The sequence below is a fragment of the Cygnus atratus genome, chromosome 4, assembly GCF_013377495.2.
Source record: "Cygnus atratus isolate AKBS03 ecotype Queensland, Australia chromosome 4, CAtr_DNAZoo_HiC_assembly, whole genome shotgun sequence".
Classification (NCBI taxonomy): Eukaryota; Metazoa; Chordata; class Aves; order Anseriformes; family Anatidae; genus Cygnus; species Cygnus atratus.
The window spans coordinates 30112121-30134410 of NC_066365.1; the positions used below are offsets into that span (position 1 = coordinate 30112121).

The 22290-nt window shown below is 35.9% G+C and overlaps 1 protein-coding gene across 1 annotated transcript in view; it reads right to left on the reverse strand.

Annotated features, from left to right (window-relative positions):
- RXFP1 (relaxin family peptide receptor 1) overlaps positions 1-22290 on the reverse strand; it is a 34986-nt gene that overhangs the window by 2800 nt on the left and 9896 nt on the right. Inside the window, exons 2-15 of the mRNA XM_035554526.2 lie at positions 17369-17473; positions 16515-16620; positions 14142-14213; positions 12520-12591; positions 11255-11326; positions 10394-10465; positions 9207-9281; positions 8836-8907; positions 7067-7138; positions 6176-6247; positions 4600-4671; positions 2559-2630; positions 2102-2331; positions 78-488 (exon numbers count right to left, since the gene is read on the reverse strand). Coding sequence (XP_035410419.1) covers positions 78-488; positions 2102-2331; positions 2559-2630; positions 4600-4671; positions 6176-6247; positions 7067-7138; positions 8836-8907; positions 9207-9281; positions 10394-10465; positions 11255-11326; positions 12520-12591; positions 14142-14213; positions 16515-16620; positions 17369-17411 — 1513 coding nt within the window. The 5' untranslated portion in view covers positions 17412-17473. The remainder of the gene's footprint in view (positions 1-77; positions 489-2101; positions 2332-2558; positions 2631-4599; positions 4672-6175; positions 6248-7066; positions 7139-8835; positions 8908-9206; positions 9282-10393; positions 10466-11254; positions 11327-12519; positions 12592-14141; positions 14214-16514; positions 16621-17368; positions 17474-22290) is intronic.

The following is a 22290-nucleotide window of genomic DNA, read 5'->3' on the forward strand; positions in this document are numbered from 1 at the left end:
ATATCTGTTTGAAAATCAGGTTTGTTATCATATAAAATGAAGGCTCTAAATGTATATAAGGAAAAAAGGGAACTTACCTAAAAAAATGACAACAGAATAAATCTGACTTCCTGTACTTTCTGATTGCTCTGAGTGAAGAGGAAAACAGACGCCATTGGTGCCATAGTAGTTCCTGAAAAATTCCTTATTGCTCAGTGGAATAAAAGCAACAACAAACCCAATTATCCAGATAAGAACTAAAATGGAAATTGTCCTGCATTTTCTGGGCTTCAAACACCTAAAAGGATAAACTATGCAGATGTATTTTTCCAAAGTCAGGTATGTCAATAGTAATACTGACACCTCTGTAGACAGAATAGCCAGCGATCCCACCAATTGACAATGAATACTGTCCATCCACAACTGAGCGTGCTTGTTGTATTCTCCACGATATTTAAGATCAAAAGCTCCAATCACAAATAAATATATTCCCATCAGACAGTCAGCACCTGTGGGCATAGTGCTTAACATCATTATTCACACATCTGAATTTCCCATTCTCTTTGTGTATATGTCTACTGAAAATGAGACATACACAGGTATATATCAGTACACATTTACGTCAAATAATACATTGTTATAAAATCAATATTATAGTCAGAACGCTATTGTTTTCAAACTGATTTATTGAAGCTCAAATAAAATTGGTTTGCAAGCAGCAAAGAGATATATTTTAATTTATAGAAATATCATTGCAAACCTTTTTTTTTTGATTAGATTTTATTCCTTTTTGATACTGACATTTCGCTTAAGATAGTTTGCTTTGAACAAAGCATCTCTGCTGGACTCAAAGTTTAGTTTTTATTTGTCCACCTAATAATAGTTCAAAACTGATGTGCACAGGCTTCTTCTAAGACTTGAAAGTAGTCAGCAAATACAAACAACATCATTCTTGCTCCTTATTAGCTTAGCAGGGAAAGGCAAAAGACAGAGGGAAGCTCCTGTGCAAGCCTGGGGTAACACCAAGAGGCATCGCTGTGACATTCCTTGAGCTCCTTCTTGAGCATCCAAAAGAGAGTTTCTGTTGTAGACCCTCAACATAGTCTCAACAGTCCTCACAAGTTCAGACATGTGCCCCATTCTCAAAATGATGATGTTGGATTAAAAACCATGAGCATTAGAGATGACACATTTGGCAATTATTTAACTCCTGCATTTGCTTCTTATTTTCAAGTCTTCTGCAACCAGGAAGACAATGAGCCTTGTTCAATTTTTAAGCATACTGAAATATCATGATCCCTCTTCTCTTCCCCTATTGCATTTTACTTGGGATTTCTGTGAAAAGGCTTAATAAACATTTCTCTAATAGCACTAGTAGGTGAAGAGAAGCTGTCTACATGGATCTGAAGCCTTCTCAGGTATTTTGATCAGTTTTGTGTGGTGCACAGACTGTTCCAATGGTTAAATAACAAAGTTTCAGAATCACTGACGTGATATTTAGAAATGTTCCAACTATTTTATACAGTGCTGACAATTACATTTCAAAATGCAACTAACAGCATTTGTGAAATAGTTAAGTTTAGATAGACTGTCTTGTATTGAGAAGGGGTACTTGAGACTGTAATACAATCTCACACAAAAAACTATAATTCTTAATATTGAGGAGCTAGGAGTGGTAGAATTTCTATATTTGTCTAAATAAATTTTTGCTTGTGAAAAAAAAAAACAAAAAAAACCTGAATAACTACACGCAATAATGTTTACACACACAAATTGCTATTTACTCAAAAGGGCATACCAGTATTTAGGTTTATGGGCCTTTGATTTTTTTTATTATTATTTTTTCTTCTTGCTGAAGGAAGTGAGAGTTTGACACAATACCTCCAGAATCAAACATGAAACCCTTGTAAGTTTTCAACTGCCTGTTGTTACAGAACAAAGGCAGCATCTAACAAACTTCCTGGTGTGTAAGATACAGCATTTTGTATTACCATTCACAAGAGCACAAAAGTTCAGTTAATCCAGAGCTGGAAATATGTCACTATATTGTAATATCAGACGTTGTACACACTGTCAGTAGATTAAAGCAATATTCTTTTACTTTTATGCACAGAATACTCACAGCAGAGAGACATTATTGAGATGGCGTGGAGCTTATTTTCCGATCTGATGTAAGGCCTCATACAGATAACAAAAATATTTCCAAAGCAAGTGATGGCAGATACAACCCAGACAAACACTCTCTGTATAATGCTAGCTAAGAGATTCTCAAGGGATGAAATCCCATCGGTATTAGGCTTACAGCTGCGCACATGAGGGGCATATCCACAGTACTGGAATTTCTTAAAATATCTAAATGCGAGAAACAAAACAAAACAAAACAGAAAATAGATGGCTCTAGTAAAACTCTCTAGTAAATATTCAGAAAATATATTCTGAAAGAAGAAAAATTAATTTAAAATTGTCAAATTTGACAACTACTTGCATGCCACTTTTCAGACACTTTTGTTTTTACTTATTCAGTGTTCTGCAAGTCGTGAAATTCAGACCAAAGAAAGTGAACTGGATAAACTACTTACATGTGGGAGAGGTTTCTAAGGGGCCTGAACATTCTTCTCTGGATGTTTGCAATATCAATGCCCTCCAAGCTGCTGTAAACAATATACTCTTAATAAAACACAATATAAACTCAATAGTAGAAGAACAAACTTAATGAGCATTTAATTGTGTTCCTACAATTATATGAAACTGGAGATGAACTTTAATTGCCTCTGATCTGTCACTCTTTGAAACTTGAACAGAAAGTCTACATGAAAGCTAAAGTGGAACAAAATGAATCTCAGTTAACTCTAATAAGCATTCTGATCTTCCAAAATCACAGAGAAGGCTCTTTTAGTGCTCTCAGCAGTGCAATCGATGATTATTATGTTGCCCTTCCAAAGTATTGTTCTACCCATGTTCTTTCATCATCTCTGGGAAAATAATAACTTGTTCCAATAGTAATATTTTACATTTCTGTCCCAGGGAGTGCTTTGCTAGACAAACAAACCACTGCAGGAATTCAGTCTTTATTGTGTCAAGATCAGCAGGAAGTTGGTACACAGAACTTGGCATGTAAGGGAAAATGCTGGATTTCTGGTGACACATAGGTGAGATTTCTTATTTTATTTTTTAATATATGGAAAATGGCACTATTATTCCTCCTGCAGTGCTAGATCAGTACTGTGTAACTGTGTAAGCTGTTCTTTTAGAACTTCAGTTTCTGTATTCTTCTGGACTATTCTTTATGGTGCATTAGATGTGCACCATGTCTTCTAGAGTGCAACCTGTCAAGAGGGCTTCGGTTGTTCTTGTGTGCAGCCTTATTTGAATTTACTGTTCAATGCTTTGAGTGCAATATTCATGTGAGTTCTGAAAATACTTAGGCAAAAGTGGAGAAAGGTATTAGTCTTAATGGTTATTTGCTTTGGGCTAGTGGACAGTTTTGCTTGGAGACAGGAATAAGGCCCCAAATATGGAAACTTCTTAGTCTTAGTTAAGCACTGAATGAATCCCGGGGCATGATTTCGCTAACTACTCCTACCATTTCAAAATAGGAAGGAGGCAATGGATGTTCTACAAACTGAGTGCTGAAACATACCATTTCCTACAGATCTGTCTCCGGGTTTATCAACTTTCCTAACTTAAAAATATAGAAGGTCCTGACCACTCCATTGCATGAAGCCTTTGGTGTCAAATAATGGCTAAAGTCTATGCTGCAGCTTGACTGCTATGGAGGTAATTATTTTCTGTGCTCAGCTATTTATTTTCATGTATCTTTTACAGATTTAGTATTTTCAGGCCTTTAGCTATTTGCCAAATTCAGTTGAATTTGGCCACTTGAGTCCAAACTGTTGTAAGGAAATGGGACTGATCAACAAAGGCACATGTGCTGTGGCTTCTGGCTGCAACTCTGGGGTCAAATCACAAACTCTAGTTATTCCCCTCTCCAAGGAAACATATTTTTGGATCTCCATGGCCATTTTGAAGTTACAAATGGGAAAAGCAAATGCTGTGTTCTACTGAGCTGGTTGGTTATTGCAGACATGCATTTGCCTGTGAAGATATATTTAATCTACCACAGGACCAGTTTCAGCTTTGCAAGACTGTCACTGCACCATCACTCAGTTTCAGCAAGGCTTCTACTGGCAGAATTCATGTTTCAGCTGCTGTGTTAGTTCAGCCACAAAAATTACCCCTAAACTCTTCAAAAAGGTTTGCAAAAGTCCCATCCCCTCTGACATGACAACTGAATTGTGCCATAAGTTGTGCAAGGTCAAAGTAGGGTTGCATTAATCCTTCTCTGTAATAGTGGAATAGACAACATTCTTCAAGAAATGGAATTTTTGATCTCTTTTTGTTGGAGAAATTTCCATTATGATACCAGTATTTATATGAAGGTAAATTGAAACATTGTTAATAGTTATTTTCCAGGTTGAAATTGTTGAGGATCATAACTAAAACCTATTTCAAAGGCAATTTCTTTTAAAACATATTTTGGATTATGACCTTCTGAAGGAGATGTGTATTATCACATAGTAAATAAAAATAAATGATTGCAGAGAAATACTTGATACTTACAGGGATTTGAGTTTAGTTAGAAAATCAAACTGGTCTATTTGAATTTTCTTGATTGGGTTATAAGAAAGGTTCCTGTAAATACAACACAGATTTAAGCAATTTTGTACGTTTTCTTTACAGCCTGTTCCAAAGATAAAGTAAAAATACATAATTCATGTGTGTTTTCAGTCCTGTAGGAAGGACTCGTATTATCGGCAGTTAAAACTGCAAACAGTATCATTCATTTAGCATTATTCAGCTTGCTAAGCCAGTGGAAAGAGTAGTCAGATGCTCCACAGGCATACAATCGTCACACATGCACACATCACACACACACATCACACACACACCGTATCTCCCAACCTGACACTTAAAGGTTTTGACTATAGAAATACTTCGGTATTAAACTTTTAGGAGTTATCTTTTAAGTAAAATAATGTAGTTGAATTGCATGCATTTAGAAACAGAATTTAAAATTTCGTTTTATTGTTGATAAAATCCATCTTTTCATAATGATTTGTGTGAGTTCAAAAAGAGACAGAGGCAATGGAATGTAAAAATAGACAATAGTGCTAGATGCTGTTATTCCGCACAAGAGTATTTCTAGATATATTCCCTATTTCTTCTCCCTATAACTTTTTCTTATGTTTTTGTTTTGATGCTATAACTGAAACTTGCAAACACAGTATATGCAGCTGATAACACTTATTTGCCCCAGTATGTTGTGACTGATCCCAAGAGGGCTGGAAAATCAGAAAAATAAGTTACTGTACATACTGACACCTGGTTAAAAATAGTTACAGGATTTTTCAGTTGTGCCTGACAGAGGTAGACACAGGGACTTTGCTCAGGAAGGTTAAGCTCCAGTGGAACAGTTGCTCATAGCAGCGGACAAAAAATCAATACTTTCTCAAAAGGTACATAGGTTATACATAGCTATTAGGTCCACTGGGGAGCCTTGCTACTGCCCTGACATCTTCTTGGTTTAAAATCAAAATCCAGGATAAAGGCAGGATAAAATGTGCTGGCTTGTGCTCTGCAGATTCTTCAATTTTGTGATTAGTGTCTCTTTCAGATTATGTGAGAAAGACTGGGACTTTCCAGCAGCAGCATTTGAATTTTTCTGTGCACATATTATGGAAAAAGAAAGAACGCCTTTCTGGTTTTATAAAATGTTATGCTTTTTTTGGAACTCTTTTACAAGAAAAAAGCAGTTGCTAACAAGGCATCTGTATGAATCTCTTAAACATTTATTTTTAGAGCCAAATCGCTATATCACATTAAAAACTCCTATTGAAATTATGAAGTTCTGATACAGCTAGCATAGCTCATTTTTCATATAGTAACAAGATCTAGAAAAGATTGAATTTGAACTTGCTCTCTTTTTGGACATGAAAATATCCATCTTTTACAAAACTAATATCAAAATAATGGTATATACATTTCTTTTTCTTTTGGTTTAAGTGTTTTTAGGCAGAACTAATATGATGCATACAGAGATGTTCTTTTCTTTCCTGGCATTCATGACTGAAAGCATGTTATATGAGTAATATACAGTTATATAATAAGAATAAGAATAAGAATCAAGAATCCTTACAGTTGTGAAAGCTCCTTTAGATCCTTAAATATATATGGAGGAAGTGATTCAATCTTGTTGCTAGCCAAGTCTCTGCAGAAACAGCCATAGGTGGGATATCATAAGTTCCTACTAGGTTCAGTTGTTTAGCTGAAGAGTTTTGTAATTCCAAGATATGCAGTTTTATTCTATTTGCCAATTAGAATATTATTTATTATATAGGTTTATCAGAAACTTGGACTGTTAAAGAATGCTGATAAAACAACATGGAAAGCTAGATTCAATAGATTTCCCTTAGCCTAGTTCAAATATGTCATTAGATACATAATTTATTATCATTATATGTACATGAAAAAGAAATTGAAATACACTTAACTTGGGTTGCAGGAATTTAGAAATAAATTAAACATATTGTTTCATGATGGGAATCGTCTCTCATCTCATATGGGTTAGCCAACACTACATCTTTCCCTTAGTTCTCCTCTCTAACTTGCTGTTATTTTTACTAAACATGGAGAGTATTAATCACTGTGGACGGAGAAGTAAAGACCCTAGCTCAAAAGAAATCGGCAAACCAGTCTAAAAGACAATGAATGCACACATGCGCCTAGAGTGTGGTGATATTCTATTAATTATTAATAATTAAGATTAATTAATATGATTCTATTCAGGTAATGCAATGACCTCAATGATCTTATGAGCAAAAGGACAATATTATTGAGAATCTCAGAGTATTACTTTATTGCCTAATTTTTCCTTGTTAAATATATGGAAAAAAATGAGGATAGGTGCTATTTCCAGAGCATGTCATGTGAAATAGAGTTTATGTTAAATTTATGTTAAATGACATATGCAAAATAAATTATAAAACTTTGTGACTTGTTCTACAAGTAAAAGAAGAAATTGACTCACAATTCGTCTAACATCTGGAGAGAAGAAAAACTGTTTTCATTTAAAGAGCTGATTTTATTTTGCCTCATCACCCTGAAAGGAGAAAACAAACATATTACAAACGTATTGAAAACTACTTGTTTTTGAAGAACACTTCACAAACTTTTAAAATTCTTTCTTAGCTGGATCTTCAAATATCTGCCTCACTAATTTAGTTAACAAGCTGATCGATATAGAAACTTAAGTTTTACAATTCCACAAATAACTTTTGTTGTCTATGCATGCATTTGCGTGTATATCGTGTGCTCTTTTATCTGTATTGGTACCTACCAACAAGAACAGAAGGATATGATAGCACAGTAGTATGGCTGAATGCTGTTTGAGAATTCAAGATATTTTAAGGAATAAAACTAATTCTTGACAAAAATTTGAACGTTCAAACTCTGTATCCTGGGCTGCATCAAAAGAAGTACAGACAGCAGGTCAAAGGAGGTGACTGTCCCTCTCTGCTCCACTTGTGTGAGGTCCCACCTGGAGTGCTGCATTCAGTTCAGGGCCCCCAGCACAAGGACATGGACCAGCTACAGCAGCTCCACAGGAGGGCCACGAGGATGATCAGAGGGCTGGAGCACCTCTCCTATGAAGACAGGCTGAAGGCGTTGGGGTTGCTCAGCCTGGAGGAGAGAAGGTTCTGGGGAGACCTTCCAGCAGCCTTCCAGTACCTAAAGGGGGCCTACAGGAAAGCTGGGGAGGGACTCTGTCAGGGAGTGTAGGGATAGGACAAGGGGTAATGGCTTTAATCTAAAAGAGGGGAGATTTAGATTAGATACAAGGAAGACGTTCTTCATTCAGAGGTTGGTGAGGCCCTGGCACAGGTTGCCCAGAGAAGCTGTGGATGCCCCATTCCTGGATGTGTTCAAGGCCAGGCTGGATGGGGCTTTGGGCAACCTGGTCTGGTGGGAGGTGTCCCTGTTCATGGCGGGGTTTGGAACTGGATGGTCCTGAAGGTCCCTTCCAAGCCAAATCATTCTGTGATTCTTTGATTCCTTCAGTTAAGTTCATTTAGCCACGCTGCCATTCTAGGGCTCTTTATTCACTCAAGTCTTTCCATTATCCATAGGAGGCCAATATAATTTTTCTGAGATCGGGAGAAAGATAAATTGGGCTAGGCAGCTTGGGACCTAACAGCACCTTGGAAACAAGCACATAGTTGTGCAACTTTTCCTTTAGTCATATTTCATCTGTCTCTGTGCTTTCTCCTTAAATAAACAAGCTGGACTTTAAAAGCAAAGAGAAAGCCAAGAATGTGGATCCCACAGAAGATTTAACAATTTGAAAAGTGACAACTACTATGTAGCATACTAATCAATCAAAAGATAGATTGGATTTTCTGAAGATCATTACAACATCACTGAAGATAATTTGATGAGAATTTTGAAATTGATGGGCCAACCAACTGGGCCATTAAACTTTTTAAAATAAAGAAATAAGCTACCTATTTTGTATTTTTGCTTCTTTTTAGTATAACATTTTTCCTTCTCTCCCAAGTAAAAAGTTAAAATGACATTTTCTGAATCTTATTATCAGTCAAAATCACTTCAGTGAAGTTTAGTTACATACATCAAGGACAAATTTTGCTATAAATGTAAACAGTGTAACCACTGTATAGTGCTCATTTTAAACTGAGCATTTTAATTTAGTCTCTTTGGCATCTAAATAACCATGACAGTCAGGAAACTTTTAGCTCAAATATAAATCATTCGGGCTGGCTAACGTATCCTGTTACTTACAGTACAGTTAGAGTGTTGCAGGAGAAAAAAGTGATATTTCTTAAATGATGGATATGGTTCCCTTCAAGGTCTCTAGGATATAAAAACAAAACATTAATCACCAAAAAATAAATTTATTTCATTCAGGCAGTTATTCTAAGTTAATTAAAGAAAAATACTACCAGAATGCCATGATTGCACAAAAGAGAACAGAAACCAGACATCTATTTTTTTTCTACACACCTGGCTGATGACTCCAGGTCATCAACCCTGCAGTGAACCAGCAGGCACTCTGTAAGATCATTCCAGTGCCCATTAGAAAAAGTGGTATGGAAGTACAACATAAAGACAAGAAAATATTATTTTTCTAGTGAAATGTAAGGTAGACTTACAGCCAGTTTAGTCTTGGCATATATTGGCACAGAGGTTTGTCAGGCAAACGAGCAAGAGAATTATTCATCATTTCTCTGAAAAAAAAAAAGTAAAATAAATTATAGCTGACTATATTTGCCAAAAATTACCTAATAGAAAAAAATTCTTCTCTCTTATATTTGTACTTTTGGAAAAAGGCAGTCAAAGCTTGATTCATTTCTCAGAGCCTTAGAGGCAGTATTATTTTCTTAAACTTCCATATATTCCCTATGGCATTCAGTGGAGCACTATTTTATCTTTGACTTGTTAGTTACCAGGTAAAGGGAAGATGCCCATTCCATAGCGTTTTAAATAAAACAAAGCAATTTGAATATTTTGACTATGCTGTCATGACATGTAATTTCTATCAGTGATGCAGGAAGGGGGAGGTAGAAGGAGGTTTGCCTCTTGGCTGCAGGGGAAGGGGTCTCTTGTGTTGGCAGCTGGAGAGGACAAGGACAGGTTATGGACAGGGTCTCGGAGATAGAAGTTGGGCTGCTGCCAAGGGCCAGGCAGGAGCTGTGGAGCAGCGCTGGCTACCCATACCCCTACCTCCTGTGGGCAACTGGCACCCACTGCTGCAGCTGACATGTTCTTTTCCTCTCAGTGCCATAGTCTTTTTGCTCTTTTTTTTTTTTCCCCCCAACTATCTTCCTATGCTTTTCCAGATACCATATTTCTGCTGCTGCCAAAATCATCCTACTCTAGCATGTCACACCTGGCAGCACGAAGCAGCAGCATGTTTACCGTCCTCATTTAGGTGTTTCCCACTCCCATACGTGGAGTGGAAAGTTTTGCAGACTTTCCTGGGAGAGAGCCCAGTGCTTGCCAAGGATGTTAGTTGTAGATTCATTTTATAAAGTGTAGGATCTCACACATCCTGTCTGGCCTCTTGTGTGCCTTTAGGAAAAGCAATTGTGTTCCTATTGATTTTGGTAGTTCATAGCTGCATTTGGGTCATTTATCTATGTAAAATGGACTGAAAAGATGGGCTCCACAGGGGCTGGGTAGGTTTCTGAAATAGAAGCTCTCCTACAACAGCAAACAATATAGTGTGGTGAGCAAGCACAGTCATTATAAAAAGTTTTTGTCTGTTTGTTTTTAAATATATCTGTCCTTCCTGTTCTGTTCTTTTAAATAACACTTTTGGTTCTTATTCCATACTTACAGGAGAATAAGTGATTTGAGTCCGTAAAATGTTAATGGAGAGATCCGATTTATTCTATTATTTTCAATTATCCTATAAATTACAGCAAAGCATGTATCAGATTGATAGTTGACTACAGTCTTAAATTGAACAGATGATAAAAAATAATATACTTTGAAGTCAGATTTTTCAAATGCCCATTCAAGCTACTTAAATAAAATTGGCACGCTACTACATAGTATGTCAGGGTATTCACCAAAATAATTGCCTTTCAGAAGAATTAAATATTTTTTAGAAATTTTAAACTTAGAGAAAGTAATTACTTTCAATTTAGGAAAAGGGTGTTTTCATGCTTGTTTTAAAATTCTTTGATCAAGACTTTCAATGGATTCTCTGTGAAAACAAAGCACTAGTACAAAAGTGTTCCAAGGTAATCCATCAGTTCAAAACACAGAAAAATGTTAGATATATTGTTATATGCTTATTTTTAATAATTTTACTGAGTCAAAATAGTATTTAATTTCCATCTGTCTAAAATGCAGCAATAAATCAATAGTTCAGATGATAAAGTCATTTTTTTTCTGGGACATTTCAAGTACTACTTAAAGGTAAAGACCTGCCCCAAAATAATTTCCACTTTTGTAGTGACTGAGTTATTTAATGTAATAATATGTAATAAGCAATTACTAATAACAATATTTAGGATTGTAAAATAAGTCAGGCAACTGAGACTCTGCTCTCACAGAGTGTAACTTGAGTTCCTTAATTATTAGCTGGTACAAAAGTACTGCTACACACAAAAATGAAAGCAGTCCATATATTATTATTACTGCTTCAATTATTCCTTGATAAAATAAGCATACAAATGAGAAAATAACATACAGCCATTCAAGTTTATGGAGATCTTCAAAGACGCCAGGCTTCAAATTGGTTAACTTGTTGTTACTCAGGTATCTGAATCAAGATCAATAAAAGATAAACAAATGGGATGCATCAGATGCATGAAAATGAGTTTCAAGATCTTTCCTTGATAACTTATAAGAATACACCTTCTTTTTTAATTTAATTTAATTTAATTTTTACAATTATTATTTTTGATTATCGCAATATTCATGCCTTTACTTGAAAAATAACCCACTTATTAAGCAAAACACCCCCTCAGATGTGATTCCAGCCTCTCTTTCCCCAAGAAAGCCAATTTTCTTTGACAGCAGGGGATGTCCAGGCATGTGTCTTTCATAGAAATGCCAGAGCTAAGTTGAACTCTCCATAGTGAGGACTTTTGGAAAAATTATGTGGAACAGTTTGTCTTATCTATAAGAAAATAGCAATGTTGAGCATTTTCACTGCCACGTTTTAGGCCCATTCCAATTTCCTTCTGTGGAGTGATTAGTTCCATGAATTTTTCTGGGATCATGCTCAGTCTTTGCTAAGGACATCAGTCATGAATGTAGATACCAGAATCATGGAAAAGGAAACCCAGAGAAATGAAGGGTGGCACTATAAATGGTCTGGGAAGGTAATAACAGCAGCTGTAATAACAGATAATCATCAACCACACTCATGAAGGAAAAGTAAAATGTAGAACAGAAAAAAACCCACAAACCTTAAAAAACACTATAGAAACAAACAAACAAAAAACAGAACAATGTAATTTATGTATCATCTCTTTCACTGAAATATTTCCTTAAAAGTTAAAAACACCTTTCAAAAAGCTGCTGCATAATAAAGAAAAAAAAAGTGTTCTTTTTATTACCGATACTGGTTGCTTTGGTTTGCTTCTGTAAACCAGAATAGCATGTTAAACAGTTTCCATTCAATGCAAATTCTTGCTTTTGTTTCACTCCTTCTTCATTCTTTCTGCCTTTATGCAAAGTAACTACCACACTGTCTCCTTCTTCCATTCCACATAGTTGGGGAATAGGAGTATAGTATAGAGCTCACTTGTATTTTCAAAGTATTGTCCTATCAGATAAACTCAAATAGATAGAAATAGCACAAATAGCTCTTTATATATCGTTTTCTCAATCATATCATCAATCATTTTGCAATTCCCTAACACTGAAACAAATAAGAGAGATATTTGTAGCAATTCTCAGAGCTGTTCATGTTGCTCTTCATTTAAACAGTCCTAAAGCAATACTTACAGTTTTGTCAAGTTGTATAAACCTTTGAAAGCATGTTTGGACACAGCTCTGATTTTATTATTCTGAAGATACCTAAGAAGATACAACAATAACAATAATTGATTTCTTCAGGCATGCAGTCAAAGCAATCATAAATAAAGAATTAAAATCTATCAAGTAAATTGAATTTACATGTGACACTGGAAAAGAAGCTGTCAAACTTGTTACACCCTAAATGTGACAATAATAATTTCATAGCTGTTGTTGAAAAGATTGCAAAAATGTTTTAAAAGAAATAAAAACTCATGGCAAAATTACAAAATTCATTCAAAGAGACACTTGGTTTGCTTAAGATGAACAAAGAAATGCTTGTACTTGACATTCTGTTTTAGGTTCCAATCTTTCAGTCCTTACCTTTGTGACCTGACTTTTATGTTTAGCCAGAACTCCACTACAAGCAAGAGCATTTTGTGTGGCAAATGTCAAAAAAACAAATGTTTTTGACATTTCTTTTTAGACTACCAGAGAAATTTCAAAACACTTCACTTCAAGATAATACCATAATGTAGAATGAATCTTGCTGATTTTCTGTAAAATAAAGAATACTATTTTTTTCTTGTTTTTCGTCATCTACTTTGATGAAATATTAAGATCAAAAATACTACAATCTGCAAATGTTAAATGATTAAAAAATAATTTTAAAGCATTATGGTGTTATTCTCTGAGAAATCTATAAATAGAAATCCTTTATATTAAACTAGTCAATGATACATACAGTTTTGATGCATTCCTGTTACAAACAGTGACAAAAAAATCAGCTTTTAGAAAATGGGTTTGTGTCAAACACTGTTCAATAACTTTCTGAAAACATATAGTCATCAATTCAACAAATGTTTTGTACAGGGAGGTATAACTATTTCTTTTCATGAAAACACATCTTCCAAGACTTTAAGGTAATGGTACTTAACTTGAACACAAGATGGTGCTGCAGTACAGTGCAGTTTCCATAAAAGTTTTATGTTTTCTAGGAACTTAAGAACCCTGTTCTAGAATTTTGCCTGCAATTCTTAATTGCACTGATTCCATATAAGTCAAATTCATTAAAGGCTATGATTTTTGAACAACGTATTTTTTGGACATAATAAAACACAATCTGACTACTTGAAACATTATCAAATTGGTAACAGACATATAGAAGCAAAACCAAGTGCCATGTGAGTAAGCTTCCCATAACAGCAGAAAAAACTAAGTGAACTTAGACTTTCACTTTGCAGAGTAAATGAATTCATACATTCCTTTCTTTTGTCATATTGCTATTCATTATAAATCTAACTTTGCTCAGACATGATGAAGTTTTAGCATTTTTCTGGTATAAAACAATTAATATAATAAAAATTAAATATGCAGAAATGATGTTTTTGCTCAAAGAGGGATGTCAAGTCAAGCTAATTGAGCCAAACAGGGTTACATGATTACCTGATGTACCCAAGAGTAAGACAAAACAGAATTTTGAGTGTAAACTGAGACTTGTCACTCAGATGTTAAGCTTTGTGTGTATGTATGTGTGTGAGAGAGACAGACACCAGAGAGAACAAATATTTAAAGCTCTTAAATAGATATTTTAAGCTGAAATGCTTCCTTACAGATTTTTAAGGTCTCGGTATTTCTTGAAAACGTCAGCAGAAAGTTTCCTTAGCAGATTCCTCTGAAGAGACCTGTAGGAATGAATGCACACAATAAAACTACTCTGTAGGTGAATTTATCCTATTTCATGCAATTCTAATGACTTCACTGTGTTTAATGAATTTTCACAGTAAATCAAATGATTTGGCAGGAATAAGTAGATATTTCCAGAAGGATCAATATTTAGGAGTGTCTCTGTATGGTTTATTAACCAAAAACAGAACAGCTCTTTGCTGTCATACTCTGTTTCTGAAGTACATTAAATTCAATCAGATTTGACTGCACTGATCAATTCAAGTAAAGAGTTTAAGCTAGAAGTGAGTTTGAGTTAATGGATTAGGAGGAGACCATGAAAAGACATGAAAAGACAAATAGGTAAGATAATCTTACCCATTTCTGTAATTTTGGAAGCTACTGTTGTCCCCATTTTCCGTTTTTCATACGGACAGTACCCCTCCAATCCTCCCTCTCCAGACGATTAAAAATGTGATTAAAACAGCATGAATTAATGTTAATGATGTGAGACCAAGAGTATCACTAGATTCCTGATCAAGGTAGAAAGGCAAGAGTTTTCCCTCTCAGAGTGAAAAAAAAAATCACACTCCTCATTTCTGAGGCAAGAAGATTCCTTCAGAAACTTGCTCTAGATGCAGTCCTCAGTCAGCCCAGACAGCCATAGGTAGCTGGCGGGAAAAATAAAAGGCCTGTTTCCTGGGAATGGAGAGAGCTACAGTCTCATCCTTGAGTAGACAGTGAATAAAGATAAATGCCAGGTAAAGATCTGTCAGTGTTTTTCTGGGAGGCATTGGGAAGACTGCATTGCCCACCATCGACACCATCCTGCTGTGGAGTCCATGCAGTGGGCCATGAAGCACAGCTGTAGTCATGGGGCACCATCACACAGCCTTGCCTCACGCTTCCTCGCCTCGTCCCTCAAGGAAAGGAAAAGTGGTGTTGCTGCTGTTTGATTATGGAATAGGGTTAGTTTTGAATATGACAACAAATTAGAGCTGGGGATGCTCTACTGTCTGCCATTTTGCTGTTCTAGGGATTGGTGGTACAGGCCATAGTTGTTTTCTGCTTTCTCCTCCTGGCAGCCAACAATTGCAATAGGCAATTGCCCATTACAATGGGACTCAGAGGGCCTAGTGCTCCCTCCCAGCTTCCTGCAGTGCTGTAACTTTTGTTATTCAGTAAGAGCATCTTTGCTAATGCTAGATAATAAAAGCAACATGACAATCTCAATGTTCATACCTATTTAAGCAATAAGCCCAATACTTTATCATCAAAGAATATTTTTCAATGTCCTCAGGGCAGTTGACAAAATAATAGTTAAATCCAAGAATTGAAAATATTTGGGTATAAACTAAAACACAGATTTATTTCAATTTATTTATTCCTGACAAGGACAAAAATAATTTAGGGCACAGCTGGACTAGAACAGAGTCTAGCCCAAAAGCCAGCTTACCTGACTCACTGCTTTTTCTAAAGCTAGGACTGGGCCATTGCTTTTGAAGTCTTTGCTGACTCTGAGCCAACAGCAAGTTTAAATACATTATTAAATACATATGACATTCTGCATTAAACTTAAATTGAAGTTTTGTGGTAATTGAACACAGACCCAGCAAGAAGAACCTCAGCCACGCATGGACACAAAACAGAACCAAACAGAAAGGTCTGTACCCTTGCTTTATAGGAAAGATCCTCAGGTAAGGACTGGTGATACTGCCCTCTATTCACCTTTTAGAAAATGACATCTCAAGCAGTTGTGTGCAAACAAAGAGCAATATCAACCATTTGCAGATCTCTTCAGAAAGTCTGGATTGCACATACATATCTGTATGACGACCCAGCTGAGATTAAACCCTTATAAATAATGGCCTATTCAGAGACATTGAATGAGAACTAAAAAGATTTGCTCAACCAGGTGGTTCTACTAAGATCAAGGTTAGTGATGATATTATCAGTCTATAGACTAGGAATATTGCCAGAATCATAGAACAATGAAAAAGTCCTAAGCATTATGTCCTAAAAGGAAACATTTATTTTAAAGATTTCTTTAGGTTTTCTGAAATTGTTGCTACTGCAAGTCACTGTTACAAATATAAAATGACCATTTCACATTTTTTTTTTTTTAGTTTCTTTTCTTTCATTTTATGCAGTGAAAATCTGTACTTTAAACATCAAAGGACTTATCAACAGTGAGATACTATGCTTTCACAAACACCAGCTGAGCCAACTGGTCATAACTATATGGCCGGAGTTGTGAAATGGTTGTAGAACTGATAGTCAAGCCTAAACAGAGCAAGAGGCCACATTTCTGCTTTACTTACATCATAGTTATGTTTGAAGAGACCGAAGGGACAGCACGCAGTTTGACAGCATCGCAGAAGATCTCCAGCCCTTGGCACACACATTCTGCTGGCACAGCACCAGCCACTGCATGAAAGCAAGAAGGTTGGGTGGGTGGTACGATCAGATGGGGAGAAAAGAAATATAGTGTAAAAGAACAGTGAGCTCAAAGGCAGACATAGCAGCCTATGTTAAACAATTTAAATTAAGGCATACATTGGTTTTATAATATTTATTTAGATCTAGGAATGCCCTAGCATTAAACATAAAGGAACATAAAAAATTGTCACCTCCTGACCTCAGTGAAAGAACTTTTACAGCTGAGCTATAGGCTTGATACAGGAATATGGCATGGTACCATTGTTTTTTCTTTTTCAGATTTTTATGACCCCAGATTATTCAGTCCTTTTATATTTGCTAGAATGGGCACAGTTCTTTAACTTAGTGCTTGTAGTGGACAACCGTCAGAAAATCTGTACAAATGGACAAAAGACTGTAGATGTGGACTAGGGTTCAAGAATCATTTGATGTGCGAAAAAGTGAATTGAAAGAATGTTGCCTTTATTTCACTCTGAAAAATGTGTTTCATAGTCTTTCCAGCTGTCTTAATATAGTTAGATAAATATTCATATTGCCCTCCTAATTGACGTATATTTGGCACACATTTTTCAGAAAATAAGTCACTCTTATTGGAACAGAAATTAGCTTCAATGCATTTGTTAGTCTGAGACATTAATTCTATTTTACTACAAATGAAACCACACTGTATTTCTATTTTTGATAAGCATATTTGCAATGTATTTATTTCCAGGAATTATCAGTAATAACTACTTACAACACTCAGGTGTCTTGGTCTGAAATGCATACAGAGATTTCATTTTATTGTACTTGTCCTTTGCATAATGCTTGTCAAATTGTAGAGACCAACCATTGTTGTCTTCTAATAAAAAAATAGCACACACATTAGAAAAATAATTTCACTAAGATTAGTAGCATCTATTTTTTTTCTCAGTTTTTATCTCAACAACATGATTTTTCCAGAAGATTTAATAGAACAGTAAATGACCTTGTTTTAATACGGCTGTCTAATCACCAGTATGTACTGAGATTAAAAATTGCACAGTAGGAGCATCTTCTAATACCTTCAACAATTCAGCATTTCTGTGACAGTTGCATACACACAAAAAAAGGTAATTACTTCAGAACTTTTTGTCTACACAGAATTCTAATAACAGGAAGCAATCTTATTTTCCTACCTCCTTAAGTGTGCAGGTTTGTCACTTCGTCCAGGAAAGCTTAAATGATAACTATGATTTTGACCACTTCTTTCAGAGCACCAACTTTTCAGCTCTGACAATGTCCATACCCTTTGAGTTTAAAGCATCTCATTTGCATGTATTTGCACCAGTAGCAGAAATGCTCCCTAGGACGACACTCACCAGCTGGTGAGGTGAAGCATCAGTGGTAATTGGAAGCATTATTTTGTAATGATACCTGCTGTCAAACAACATTAATATGTTGTTTGAAAACCCTGAGAAGGGCTCTGCTGAGCTTGTCGTTACTGTCTTAGTTTCACTTTTATAATATGCTAGCAATGGTCTTCCCCCTGTATATTAAAAGTTTAGTTATACTTAAATACCATTCCTCATGGACATTTATCTATGAATGTTTATATTCAAGTAAGCACTACTATTGTATCTTGAAAATAGATAGGCAGAAATGAAATATATTCATACCTTTGTACCTTCTCTCATTCTGAAATGGCATCTCATTCTTCATGCCACATTACAACTCAACTGTTTCCTCAGATAGGCCGGGAAATTATTCTACCTTGAAAGCATCTCCTTAAACCTACCTGTGGAGCTGTGCTGAGAGCTGACTACCTAAGCTGAAAAGATGCACTATAAATTCTAATTAATAGATATTTTGAAAGATTAGGAACTTCAGGCAAACTATCTTTGTTATGCATAAATTAAATAGATGGAAGATTTGAGGCAGAAAGAAATCCCTGTCTTCAGAAATTGCTCTATTAAGAGAAAAGACTTGAAAAGTGCCTTAACTTGAAAATCCATGTGAACCAAACTATGCCCTGCAAGAATGTCAACTTCCCACCCGGAGAAGGCACTTAAGCACATTTTATTAATTTCCTTGAAAGCACCTGGTATCCGCTGATCCATTAGCAATTTTGCCGGGTCAGATCATTAAGCTGATTTTCAGCAGCAGTCTAATGCATTTTGGACAAAATGAAAGCAGTTTGCAAATCTGCAGATACATTGCTCTGCAGAGAATACTCAGTAGAAGTTCAGTTTTAGGACTACTTTACAAACTTGTAATATGGAATCTGTAATTGATGAAATGAGAAAAACAGATCCTACATCAAGCAGTGTCTTATAAACCTGCTGGCCTGTAGTTAGGGCTGTAATGGGGCTTCCCTACCACTATTTCTGAATATATTTTTTTAAGGAATGCATCCTTTGACTTTCATTTGTAAAACTGGACCCAGCAACTGGGATGTGAAGCACCTAGTGGGAATATTATGCATGCAGAGGAGGTAAGATTTGGGATGAATATCTCACTGCAGATTTTAAAATAGAGATTTGTAAAGATATATTAAAAATGACTTTATTCTCAGAGTATAATCAGAGCAAATAAATACTTTGCTGTCAGGAATACAGTCTCAAAATACAGAATTTCTAATCCATAATTAGAATTATAGTAAAGTTTGGACAAATAACCATTTAGATTCTGAATAAATAGTTAAAAGCCATAAATGCTAATACTCTTGTAAGCCAATGGATGTATAAAGCATCATTTTTTTCTGTATTTCCCTGCTTCTGATGCTAAAGAGTGGATAGATGATATTTTATTCCACCCTTTAACATGTTTAAAATGCTTTGCCATGTGATAAAGAATTTACAAAAGGTGACCATCACTGCAGTTCATATTTGCAGAGAGAAAGCATGAGCAGTGCCTCCTGCGCTAACAGGAATGAGGGAGCAGTTTGCTATGAAGTAGAAGTGCACCAGTGGTTTCAAGGAAATCAGGAGACAGCTGTGTATTTTTGGGTGGCCATGAAAGAAAAGGGGGAAAAAAAAGCAAAAATAAGAGAGAAGATGGATTATTTTGTATTGGAACCATTCCACCTGTCTAGAGTTTCTGGTCAGTTCATTTTAAATAATAGGCTTTTCTTATGGCATTGTTTTTACCTGCCTTTTACTAGAAATACAAAGGAAAGTCTGACTATAACAAAACAGGTTATTCAAAGTTTTCTGACCCTCAAAAATGTTTGGTTTGGGCCAAGTTTTGTGCCGGACTGTGGGACAGTCTTTATTTTACGTGAACTGAATCACAGATAAATAACTATATTTAGTACAACCATTCACTGAAGCACTGAATGCCAGAACTGTAAATCACTTTGTGATTGTTTAGGGTTTATATGGTAGGTTTGTGACCTGTTTACCACTATTGAGATGAGGTTCTCCAAACTGTTTAAGAAATGACTGGTAATAGTAGTGGTCCTGAAATCCCAAATCTATCGTTTGGGGGAGTACAGCTCAGATGAGAAATTACTTTTTCCTGAGCCAGTTCTAAAATAGATTATGTTGGCTGCACTTCTGTAAAAATGAGATCTGAGAAAACAAGGCATCAGTGAATCTTCCACATGTGGAATAAATGAAGTAAGTAATTGTAAACTTGACTTATCTGAATACAGATTATTGCACTGTTCCTTGCTAGAAGTTGTCAATTACCATTTCTGATAGGAATGAGAATGAGAGAGTATGTTAATCCTGACAAACTTCACATTTGAATAATCCTTTCAATGACAAATCCAATAAGAATATCTGTTTTGCTCAATTAAAAATACAACTCTTATTATTTAGTATGGATCTTGTAAAAAGAACATTATCTATACAACTTTCTCCTTCTCTTGGCCATGTCTTCATGGGTTATTATGCAGAGAAGTCACATCAGTTAAATGCATAAGCACTGCTGCCTGCCATTCTAAAGAGCCACTGTGTTACCCTTCAATTTTGCCTTTGCTTTTGATGGTCACAACCCATAGATGTACTTCTCTCTGCATTTATTCAAATATACTTTCTCTTGCTGTAAGAAATTACTTCAGGCTTTTCATAAAAATACCTTTTAGTACAATGAGGAAAACCTGTAGTCTTCAGAAAAAAATGCAGGAGCAATGCCTTTTAAAACATTCACAGATGAAGAAATATAATTGCCCTTTTCCAATGCTGGCATATGCTGATACATTCTAATAAATTATAGTAAAACCAAAACCGTACTGAGATTTTACAGAGAGGAGTGTTGCAGTGTCTGGAACATTTGACTCTGGGAGTAAATTTCACACCCCCAGTTTAGATACCCAGGTGGAGAAAATGGAGTACCTAAAAACTGGATGCTTACTCGTCAAGGCAAAGCCAATTTAGCACATACCAAAATATATGTTACTGCACATTGACTGCTTCCTGCACCTGCTGATTAATGTAAGACTAGCTTGCCTACTTATATGTGACAAAGTAATCACAAAACAAACAAACAAAAAACCCCAACAACAGGAATTAAATCAATTCAAATAAGGTTTACACTTTTCTGGATGAGCTAGATTTCCTGCTCACATGAGTTTATTCTTGATTTTAAGATAACTTAATTAATCTGCAACTTTTAAGAAAATAAGCAGGCTCAAATTTCCAAAAGATAAATAACTTCTCAATATTGTACCTTTATTCCTGTAAAACACTTGCACAAAGGAAGTTTTCTAGTTTATATAACAGTACCTTTGATCTAAATACATTATTTCAATTTTCTCTTCTGTTTTTCTGGAACTATTTTCCATTTTTGAAATAAATGTGACAAAGTAAATAAGGTAACAACATAAATATATCTATAAAACCTTGTGTTGCTCAAAAGCTCCCTTAGCAGTAAGCCATGACGTTGGAGACCAGAAGAGACAAAAGTCTAGTGAAATATAAAGTTCCACTTTGTTATCAACAATCTTTAAAGATATGAGCAAAGAAGTTGATTAAAAGCCTCAAGAGCTTCAGCAAAGCTATTAAATTTGCTGATAGTTTACATCAGTACATCAGTAAATCTGATTATTTCAATGCCACATAATGTGAATGAATGGCGATGACAGAAAAAAAAAAATTGGCCATATAGAATCAAAGAATGGTTTATGTTGGAAGGGACCTTCAAGACCATCCAGTTCCAACCCCTGCCATGGGTAGGGACACCTCCCACCAGACCAGGTTGCCCAAAGCCCCATCCAGCCTGGCCTTGAACACATCCAGGAATGGGGCATCCACAGCTTCTCTGGGCAACCTGTGCCAGGGCCTCACCAACCTCTGAGCGAAGAATGTCTTCATAGAATCATAGAATATCCCGAGTTGGAAGGGACCCATAAGGATCATCAAGTCCAACTCCTGGCACCGCACAGGTCTGCCCAAAAGTTTAGACCATGTGACTAAGTGCACAGTCCAAATGCTTCTTAAATTCAGACAGGCTTGGTGCAGTGACTACTTCCCTGGGGAGCCTGTTCCAGTGTGCAACCACGCTTTCGGTGAAGAACCTCTTCCCGATGTCCAGCCTAAACTTCCCCTGCCTCAGCTTAACACCGTTCCCGCAGGTCCTATCACTGGTGATAACAGAGAATTGGTCACCTGCCTCTCCACTCCCCCTCACGAGGAAGTTGTAGACTGCGATGAGGTCCCCCCTCAGCCTCCTCTTCCCCAGGCTGAACAGGCCCAG